This window comes from Atta cephalotes, assembly GCF_000143395.1.
Source record: "Atta cephalotes unplaced genomic scaffold scaffold00002, whole genome shotgun sequence".
Classification (NCBI taxonomy): Eukaryota; Metazoa; Arthropoda; class Insecta; order Hymenoptera; family Formicidae; genus Atta; species Atta cephalotes.
This window is the reverse complement of record NW_012130066.1, coordinates 11,962,565-11,974,090: the sequence shown is the minus strand read 5'-3', so window position 1 is coordinate 11,974,090 and position 11,526 is coordinate 11,962,565. Positions and strand designations below refer to the sequence as shown.

Sequence of the window (11,526 nt, the reverse complement as noted above, 5' to 3'; positions counted from 1 at the left end):
GAATTTTTTCGCTTTCGGCATCGTTTTCAGCATTCAAAAATTTATAAGAGACACGTAGACCGGTCAAAAGTAATTTTTGCTGTAAACTAGTATTATTTATTTAATTTTAATAAAGTCATAATATATTTTTACAATTTATATTGTTATACTGTTTACAGTTGAGCTAAAATTAAATACGTCTAGAATATTTTTTTTCGATGTTAGAAATTCTTTTTGAAAGTGTGTACAAAATTAAGTAAAAATGGAATTTTACATTGTGCGATTATTGCTAATCAGAAACTATAAACTTAACTACATTGAAAAACAATGGCGAAGCAAAATGGCTAAGTCTGGTTGCCTTTATATTTTACATTTTGTAAAATTCCATGTTCAATGGAATCCCAAAAATATATTGCATGTAATGTTAATATAATCTATAATTTTCCATATGGATTAGAACATTACATGATTATGCAAGTAAGATCGGAAAAAATTCAGTATAATCATGTAAATATTTTTTCAATGAGCGATTTTTTAATTTAGCTCACAATTAGAATGTTTCCATTTCCATAGAAATCATAGATTCAAATCCAGTCGATACTGTATATACGTTTTCAAAAATTTATAAAACATGTAATATGTAATGTTGTAATTCATAAATTGTATTTAAAACTATAAATTAATTCTACATAAGAATAATTAAAAAAGTAATGTAGATTAAAAATTAAAAATAATGTCTTTCTTATATCTAAATTTAATTCTTATACATTTAACATTGAATGCACATATAATAATTAGTATATGAAACCATATATGATACAAAATATTTTCTATAGATTCATATATCTATACGAAGACATTTGCTGCCCTAGCTGCTCTCTCTCCCCCTCCCCTCCCCTCCCCCTACTTAACACAAATCTTAATTAATAAATTATATAATAATGCGCTATTTATGCGCTTTCAAAAGTCCGTAAGAAAAAATTTTTGCACTCATTTTGTTTTGCTGAAAAAAATGTTTTTCTGAGGGGATTGAGTAGATTATCAGTTAGTCCTTCACGTGTTAATAACAATGAATTTGAAAAATTAAATACACAGGATTTATGCGCTTTTATATTCACATAATTTTTAATTTTTGCATTGCATCCCTCCCTCTTGGAGTAAACAGCCATATTCATCCCTAAATCGTTTAAAATTGCAAAAATTGTGCGTTATCTAATTATGCAAAATATATCTTCGATTTATGCGTTACTATTTTCGAGCAATTTTTTTACTTTTAGAATTAATGTATTTTAAAAATTGTATTGAATTGTATTAAGGTTTGCTGCATTGTACTCGAATATTAATATTGTAACATGAAGAATACGTTAAAAAATAAAAAAAACATTTTTTTTATCAGCCCCCACTTTGCATTTTTTCCATTATCCAATTTTTTAAATTGTACCGGGTGATACTAACATTGTGCTAAAGTATTAAATAATTATAACAACAGAAATTATGAGAAAAAATTTGTTTTCTGTCTCTATACTGGTTGCGCTAGTTCAAAAATGTACATTAAAACATTTTCTATTCCCAAAATAGCGACACTGTTTTTTGTTCCAGTACAACAGAATTCAATGCATGAGTTCTGAACTGGCTGCACTAGATCTGGAATCAGTGCAAGCACCAATGTACACTAGACAGCCACAAAAAACAGATCTTAGTAAATAAAATGAGAGTTTACAAGTTTACATTTTTATTTATAAAATCATAAAAATATATAAATGATAGCATACAAAAATATTTGCATACAAAAATATTTTGTACCATATCATTATCTTTAATGAAGAATATTCTTAATGGTGAAATTGTAAAACATTAGTACTTTCATCTTTATCACACGAATACTTCTATATAAATAATATAAGACGCCATTTTTATTTTGCATTAGAAATTTTTCATGCCTGCACGCTTATTCGTTAGTTCTGAATTGCAATAGTTCAGTTCAGTTTAGTTCAGTTTTAGTGCAATGCTCGTACAAAAACAAAAAACAAACCTAAAAAATAATTTTTGACAAATCTGATTATAACTAACATTTACATTCGAATCAGTTATTTAAATGGTCTAAAACTGCATATCTTATGCTAGACTAGCACAAGTCAGCACTTTCAGATTTTTTAGTACAATTTTATATTAAAAGCACTTGCTCTTGTGCAGCTTTTCGCGCTTGTCTTTTTTGTCTATAAGTTCACAATTTTGCTTTATGAAGCTGTAAGCTGTAAGTTGTAACTTATATTTTTAGGCCGTAAGAATTAGGTTTTGCTCAATTCATTTAAGTCTAATAGTTATAAAGCCTAAAGACTGTGCAAAAACAGTTTAAAAATAGAAATTATTGTCACTTACTTTCTTTCGACTTATGATTTTAAGGTCTCTTAAAGCAAGATTGTGGACCGAGACTAAATTGGATTTGTAGTTACGCACTTTTAGATAGTAAACACTCTTTGAAAAAAAATTTTTCTCTTTCGAAGCAAATATCACCGGAACTGTAAGAGATAAAAAAAATTTTCAGAATGAAAATTGAATGGCTTTAAGAGTACTTTAGAATTATAATAAAATTTTTTTTAATTTTTATTTATAATAAAAATTATTTATTTATAAAGAAAATAATTTTTTTATTATAGTTCTAGAGTACTCTTAATGCCATTTCAATCATTCTGAAAATTTTTTTCTATTTTTTACAGCTCCGATATTCGCTTCGAAAGAGAAAAACTGATTTTTTTCTAAATGGTGTTTCATCCCTTAAAAACACTTTGTATATCGCACTTTGTATAATAAAAAAATACGTGTCGCTTATTTTTGTTTGGAGAATAACATACTACAATAAAAACTTTTTAAAATCGGAGGACAGTTGGATCTCTTTACTTTGAACTGCATTAGCCTAATCAAGGAGGCTGACCAAAAACCTTTTTTTTCCATTTTTCAACGTATTCTTCATATTACGATTTATATTAATATATATAATAAATTCGGGCATTAATGCTGCAAAATCTAACACAATTCAACACAATTCTTAAAATACATTAATTCTAAAAGTGGGGGCCTAACTTCATATAAGTGAGTCATATATATTACCAAAATATTGTGCGCATGTTCTTAACGTTATTTTATTTTAAAGATATTATTTTCTATGTAAAATTCTATATTCAATAGAATTTCAAAAATACATATTGCATATGAAATTCATGTGATCTGTAATTTTCCGTGTGGACTGCAATATTACATGATTATGTTGGATCGAAAAAAAAAATAGCATAATCATGTAATTTCATACAAATATTTTTTCCAGTGTATACATATACAGGATGTCCAGAAAATCGCCCGCAATCTTCGGGGAATGATTCAGGATCCAAAAAGAAGGAAAAAAGGCTATACATAAATCAGGAAAATTTTTCGAATTACCTTTGTTATGTTAAAAAAAATATAATTATGTAAGATATAGTCTGCTTGGCAGCCCTCTCTTTTTATTTTTTTTATTTAAAAATTTTTTTACTTTATTAGAGGAATGCTTCCACGTGCATCCTGAGTAATGTCAAAATAGTCCGAAAATGTAGTTATTTATGTTAAACACTGAAATAAATTATGATTGTGATTAAAATTACAATTTTTTAACATAAATGATCGGTACCCCTATCGTTTACGGCGTTTAGTTGTATCGTCTAATCAACACATCGATAAATAATCGATCAATCCACGAGATGTCGATTGCTAAGCGACGCGTCATGCGTAATCGACCGAAAAACTATCATCATAGCCGCTCTAACTGTCTCGTCGACTGCACACGTTTCGTCTCGTGGAAAGTATTACTGCGCTAACATCCTTTCCGTATCCATTATAAAACACGTTCGCCCGCGTTTGAAGTCTATTCAATAAAAATTTGGAAAGCAGAGAAAATTTTATTTTTCTCAACCAAGTGCCCTCGAAGTAATCATACCGCGAGAAACGCTTAGACGGTGATCGCGTGGCCGCGCTATTACAAATCCAACGTGAACGCCGCAAGATCACCAACATTTCTTTGGTCCTTCGAGCCGGATTCTGTCAAGTATTTGGCCTCAATGAAGTGGCGAGCAGCAATTTGGCAGTCAGACAAGGGTATCTCATCGAGACAGGACAAACGTCGCAGTAATTAGTGCAAGCATCAGCGGCAGCACACAGTTCATAAAACAGTCGCAAAGCCCGTGTCTAAGCATCAGAGATGCAGCCCGGCTCATATTACGTCATATCCTGATGGAGAATCAACGTTTTGCGGGCAGAATCTTATCGACGGAAAACAAGGCCCAATCCAGACGTGCAACGGAAGTCATCCCTCAACGGCGCAACATCTGCGAGAGGAACGTTTCCGTCCAACAACGTTCGATTGGAAAACATCTAGCATCTATCGCATCCCCTCCTAGGATTAATTGCGTGCGTAACAAGGTAAGGAAGACCATTGTCTCCGTTGCCAATCAAGTTCCCTCCGCCGCGTTGCGTGTACGCGTTCGCATTTGCATTCAAGAATGGTCGATCAATCAGAAGCGACGATACTTAAACGACAGCGCACGACCATAAAGGACACGTATCAGAACTTATGTAGAATCAGTCACCGCCATTAGCCCGTCAATAGTGGCTCAACTCGAAGAGCGGAAGGCGAAACTCGAGCACTATTGCGAAATATAACGATGTGCAATCGCATCTAGAATCATTAGATGAGTCGGAAGGCTGCGATCGAGACGGCTTCGAGGAAACATTCTGTTATCCGATAGGATCCGCGAGCTCATTTCCCCTTCGCCGACATTGCGAACGTTTATCTTTTCTCCTCTTCAAGTGTTCGCGATTCAGATAGTAGTACGCACATTCAGATGCCTAAGCTAAATTATCGACATTTTCCGGCAAATATGATGAATGGTTCTCGTTTTTCGATACATTCACTCGGTTATCCATTCCACACCTCGCTCTCAAATACGCAAAGATTTCAGTATCTACGAGCGTCACTCACCGGCGCTGTAATCAGTTCATTAGAATTGTCGGACGCTAATTACGATGTTGCGTGATCAATTCTCAGGGAGCGATATGACAACAAGCGCGTGATTGTCATCAAACTCACGTCAATGCCATATTCGATTTGCCGACCATGACAAGGGAAAATGCAATCTCAAAAAACTCTCAGACAGCGCCACGAAACATTTGCACACTCTTCAAGCATTGAAGCGTCCCACGATGCATTGGGATGATCTTCTCGTTCCTCTTCTAACCTTTAAACTTGACTCACTGACGTTACGCGAGTGGCGAACCTCCTTAACGGGCAACGAGCCGTCGCTTAAACAGCTGTTAAATTTTATCGCTGATCGATGTCAGGTGCTCGAGCATACCATAAGAGCTAGCTTCACTTCCGCGAAGAAGGTCGATGCAAAATCGCAGCCAAATGTTAAGCGGTCATCGTTGTGCGCGACCGTTAAACCTAAATGCAACTTCTGTCAAGGACAACACGTCATTTATTATTGCAAAAACTTCATGGCACTTCCAGTATCACAAAGGGCCGCGGAAATTCGCAGTCGCAAACTTTGCGTCAATTGCTTGCGCTCTTCTCATGCATCAAGTAAATGCATTTCTGGTCAATGCAAGGTCTGCCAGGCAAAGCACAATAAACTTCATATACCCTCAGCCGCGGACCCATCGACTAACAATATCGATAAGGAAGTTGCACCTAAGACAACTCCTCCCTCCTCCTAGCGAATTATGCCTCAGAATCATTTAATAGCGAACAAGTCATGCTTTCGACTGCAGTTGTGCTCGTCTGTGACAGCGATGGCTCGCGCAGCGCGTGTCGAGCTTTATCGGATTGCGGATCGCAAGCGAACTTCGTAGCCAAGAAATTTGTGGAAGCTTTCGGTTTAGAAACGTCCATTAAATGTCTCGATCTCCGACGTCAATGGCACGGTAACCTCGTCCAATCACGGGTTAGAATCAAATTACAATCGCGACTCAACTCGTACACCGCGGCTATCGAATGCATCATTACTAATCAGATTACTGATAAAATTCCGGTTTCTTCGGCGCGGGACAAATTTAATTTTCCGCGCATTCGTTTAGCTGATCCGCAATTTCACATATGTCGGATATTGATCTTTTAATCGGATTGGAGTTGTTTTGAAATCTGATATGCATTGGTCAAGTCAAGTCTTCAGACAAGCACCCAACTCTTCAAAAAATGGGATTGGGCTGGATTTTGGCAGGTCGTTTGAGCAGCACTATATCGATCGCCTCAAAGATTCACTCGTTTCACGCGTAACCAATGTGGAATTACACGAACATGTCAGTCACGCCTGGCAAATGGACGACATCTCCGCGCAACCGGACAATTACACAATGGAGGAAAACATTTGCGAGCGTCATTTTTTAGACAACGTATTTCAAAATTCTCAGGATAGATACACAGTCAAGCTTCCAATCAAAGAGCAAATGTTAAATAACATTGGCGATTCGCGTGAGTCTACTCTGAAGCAATTGAGCAATGGAGAGACGTTTCAAGCGCGATCCTACGCTTAAAATTCAATACGTGGCGTTTCTCGACGAATATTTATCGCTGGGACACATGCGACGCATGGAGCCACCCATTGCGGAAGAAACAATATCCTTTTATCTTCCCCACCATTGCGTCTTCAAAACGGTCGGGCAAGCATCGAAAATCCGTATTGTATTCGATGCATTTTGTCGCAGCAATTCCGACGTATCGTTAAACGATGCGCTTCTAATGGAACCTACCGTTAAACAAGATTTGATTTCAATTTTAATGCGCTTCCGTTTTTTCAATTATATCATCACCGCTGACATCATAAAAATGTATCGACAGATTTTAGTGCATCCGTCCCAGACGCGCCTGCAGAGAATTCTCTGGCGCGACGATCTCTCTGCTAATGTCGATACGAACTCACTACCGTCACCTACGGTACAGCTTCCGTGTCATTTCTGGCCACCAGATGCCTTAAGCATTTGGCTGAGCAGCACGCTCATCAATTCACTCGCGGTTGAGCATGCGTCCTTCGGGATTTTTACGTCGATGACATGCTCACCGGAGCGGATACAGTCGACGAATTAAAATTAATTCATGAAACCTATTCAGCCATTAAAATTAGGAGCATTCGAGTTAAGCAAATGGGTCTCGAGAACTGCTCTGAACTATTGGAGATAGACAATTGAGACCATGTGCCAATCATTATCAGAGATAACGCTACGGACTCATGTATTCTGGGCATGCAATGGAATCAGTGCCAGGATACGTTTCAATTTCTCTGCAAACTTGATACAGGAACTCACGTTGTATCAAAATGGGTTATACTTTCTGAGGACACTAAATTATTCGATCCTCTGGGCCTTCTAGGTCCGGTCATTGTGATCACAAAAATCATCTTGCAAGATTTGTGGCAATTGGCCATCCAATGGGACGAGTCCGTTCCTCAGGACATCCACACACGTTGGATTGCCTTCAGAACACAGATGAGTGATTTGAATCAACTAAGAATTCCTCGATGCGTTAAACTCAATGCCCAATCGTGGAAGTGCGGATTTTGCGACGCCAGCCAACGCGCATTCGGAACCTGCATATACATTCGCGCCAAGCTCGATATCAACAATCATCACTCCAAGTTACTGTGCTCAAAGTCTCGCACCGCTCAAGATCATCTCACTATCGCGATTAGAGCTATCGGCCGCATTACTATTGGCGCGCTTAATCAACAAGGTTAGAAAGTCTTTGAAGCTCTCGCAATGCCCGACTTATCTATGATCGAACTCAACGACTGCATTAAACTGGGTAATCTCCCCCTTACGGCGGTGGTCAGTTCTTGTGGCAAACAGGGTGGGTAAAATTCAGCGCCTAACAGAAATCAAACGCTGGCGTCATGTCCCATCTTCCGACAACCCTGCCGATTGTTACGAAGGTTAAATCCCTATGACATAATGTTGAGAGGTGGTAAAATGGCTCTGAATTTCTAAAATGGGATGAAGAACACTGGCCGTATCTTCCCGCGTTTAGACAATGATCTTCCCGAACGAAAGAAAATCCGCGTAGCCGCTTCCACTTTCCAGCCTTGCATCATCGACGACTTGCTAAATAAGTATTCCAATTTAAATAAAATATGCCGCATCATAGCGTATTGTATAAGATTATCCAAGGATCACTGGGAGTATACGATATCTACTCTCGTGTCCCCCGTTGAAACATCTACCGCTTTAAATTATTTTTGCAGAACGGTGCAACAGCGAGCGTTCTATTGCGAATATCAAGCGCTAGTCAAGAACGAAATTGTAAATGCTTCCAGTGATATTTTGTCGCTATCTCCATTCTTAAGCGGACTAATGCGAGTTGGCGGGAGGTTAAAAAATTCAAATCTCGCGTTCAATGCGTGTCATCCAATTCTCCACGCAAACACATATTAACTCAGCATATTATAGAGCGTGAACTTACACGCGGGTTTGCAAGCCACGATGGCTTTCGTGCGCCAACGTTTTTGGCCGCTATCATTGAGATCCACCGTACGTGGAATAATACAAAAATGTGTAACCTGTTTTAGGGCTAAACCTAATCAATCAGAGGCTTTAACCAGCCTCTGGGCTCATTACCAGCCAAGTTAACGTCTCTAGACCTTTCTCTCGCTGCGGTGTAGACTATGCCAGGCCATTCTTGTTACGTGAGGAAAAGCGTCGAAACACGCGGAGTCACAAAGTGTACGTTTCGCTTTTTGTGCGCTTCGCCACGAAAGCGGTCCATCTAGAGTTAATAAGTGACCTTACGTCCGAAGCCTTTATTGCCGCTTTTAAGCGATTCATTTCGCGTAGGGGTAGGCCCGCGCATGTATTCAGATAACGACTCCACCTTCATTTACAACTTTGCTTCCGCCGTTTTTTTTCCGAAATTCGAGACTTTATTGTAAAAAACTGGTTATACATTTATGATTCAAAATATTGTTCATCACTGGCCACTACTTTCTCCCATCTTTCGGGTAGCGTACGAATCCCGCGTCGAAAAAACTAGTCATCTTTTGAGGCTATCCACGAATCGATCCAATTTTTTACTTCTTCATAAGACCGGAAGTGCTGGAGCCAGGCCGTGTGTCATTGATCGAAATAAGTGATAGTCAGAGGGAGCAACGTCTGAAGAATACGGCGGTGGGGTAGGACTTCCCATTTCAACGTTTCCAAGTATGTCTTGACCACTTTCGCAACATGAGGTCGAGCATTGTCATGCTGCAAAATCACTTTATCGTGTCTCTCGTTGTATTGCGGCCGTTTATCTTTCAATGCTCGGCTCAAACGCATCAATTGCGTTCGATACCGATCGCCTGTGATTGTTTCAGTCGGTTTTAACAGTTCATACACTACGCCGAGCTGATCCCACCAAATACAGAGCATGACCTTGGAGCCGTGAATATTCGGTTTGGCCGTCGACGTGGAAGCATGGCCGGGAACTCCCCATGATTTTCTGCGCTTGGGATTATCGTAATGAACTCATTTTTCGTCCCCAGTCACAATGCGATGCAAAAATCCCTTCCGTCTTTGCCTTTCAAGCAGCTGTTCACAACCAAACAAATGCTGTTCAATATCTCTCGGCTTCAATTCATACGGCACCCAATTTCCTTGCTTCTGAATCATTCCCATGGCTTTGAGGCGTTTTGAAATGGCTTGTTGAACTCCCAATGATCGTGCCAATTCTTCTTGATTTTGACACGAATGTTGCTCAAGTAATGCCTCCAATTCTGCATCTTCAAAAACCTTCTCTCTTCCACCGCTGTGCCGATCTTCGACGTCAAAATCACCGTTCTTGAAGCGTTAAAACCACTCACGACACGTTCTTTCACTAATAGCGGCCTCACCATAAGTATTTGAGAGCATTCGATGACCCTCAGCCGCAGATTTCTTTATATTGAAGCAAAAAATTAAAACCTCCCGCAAATGACGAGAATTTGGCTCGTAAACTGACATTTTCAATCGAGAATAACTTTATGATGCAGACACAAATCGACTAATGTTTCTATGGGGTTATGTTGACAGATGCCCAAATTTATTGTATGACGTCTATGATCTATTTATTTCGACCACCACTTACCGCTAAAGCCATCTATAGGAAAACGGCGGAAGCAAAGTTGTACACCTATAGATAAATTCAAGAATTATACGATGTATAATGATCCACAAGTCCGAGATTAAAAATTTTCTGCGCGAATTAGAAATTTCAGCTTCATCCCGCCTAATGCATCTCATTTTGCTTCATTTTGGAGATTTATGGGAAGCAGTCGTAAAATCTGCTAAATACCACATGACTCGTGGGCATGAATCATGGGCAAGGCTTTGACCTTCGAAGAAATGCAAACGACCCTCTGTGAAATTGAGGCGATCCTCTTCGCGTCCCCTCTTATCATTAAGCGCCGACTCTAACGACTTAGCGTACTTAAGGGACATTTCTTGGTTGGCACGACTTTGAATGGTCTTCCTTGTGTTGACTTGAGCGACGTCAACGAAAATAGACTACTATGATGGCAACGCGTAGAGCAAATCCGGCAGTATTTTTGGCGCAGGTAAAGTAATGAATATCTTCATTTTCTACAAACCGAACTAAATGGATGGCTAACAAGGGAATTCAGCTGTCAACCAATCAACTTGTGCCTCATAAGGCAGTTGAACCTAGCTTCGCTTCAGTGGGCAATAGGGCGGGTCCAGGAGGTTCATCCTGATCCCGACGCGCACCGCAACTATCAAGACTGCCAAGGGTCACATTCCTACGTGAGGCCACTGTCTAAACTATCAATATTACCAATTTAAGTCTAGTCTATGCGTTATCAAACATTTAGGTTTAAGTGTCTTTAGCTATTACCTTCTGATTATATCGTATCTCGCGCAAGCTTCTTTTTACCTTTAAATAAGAATGATTTATTATATTGTTTCTCACTTATTATATCGCTTTCGTACTTAGATGTTAATCCGTGTTGATTTTCAGTGCAATGACTAAATATGATATAAAATCGTATCAGAGCAATTCGCGTTTTATGTTACGCTGACGAACTCATGCTTGTATGTCACATTGAAAGTCAACCCTTTCAAGGCGGGCGGTGTTCGGTACCCCTATCGTTTACAGCATCTAGTTGTATCGTCTAATCACATCGATAAAGAATCGATCAATTCACGAGATATCGATTGCTAAGTGATGTATGCGTCACGCGTAATCGACCGAAAAACTATCAGATCATCATGGCCGTTCTAACTGTCTCGTCGACTGCACGCGTCTCGTCTCGTGGAAAGGTATTACCGCGCTACCGCTAAGATCCTTTCCGTATCCATTGTAAAACATATTCGCCCGCGTTTGAGGTCTATTCAATAAAAATTTGGAAAAAGAAAATCTCATTTTTCTCGACCACGTGCCCTCGAAGCAATCATACCGCGGGAAACGCTTGGATGGTGATCGCGTAGCCGCGCCATTACAAATCCAACGTGAACGCCGCAAGATCGCCAACAAAATGGTTATACCTCGGAAATGACTTATTT

The 11,526-nt window shown here is 38.9% G+C and overlaps 1 protein-coding gene across 1 annotated transcript; it reads left to right on the top strand.

Moving 5' to 3' along the window:
* Nucleotides 1–4,239: 4,239 nt before the first annotated feature.
* Nucleotides 4,240–5,721, top strand: LOC105623913. The gene is made up of 2 exons (XM_012205287.1): nucleotides 4,240–4,428; nucleotides 5,131–5,721. Exons 1-2 carry the CDS (start codon nucleotides 4,240–4,242, stop codon nucleotides 5,719–5,721), a joined length of 780 nt encoding a protein of 259 aa, XP_012060677.1.
* The last annotated feature ends 5,805 nt before the right edge of the window (nucleotides 5,722–11,526 follow it).

Excerpts from the sequence above, each read along its gene's own strand:
- LOC105623913 (XM_012205287.1), top strand. The coding sequence starts at position 4,240 with ATGGAGAATCAACGTTTTGCGGGCAGAATCTTATCGACGGAAAACAAG. Across the intron at positions 4,429-5,130 it reads TTAATTGCGTGCGTAACAAG|GGAAAATGCAATCTCAAAAA; the intron begins GTAAGGAAGACC and ends GACCATGACAAG.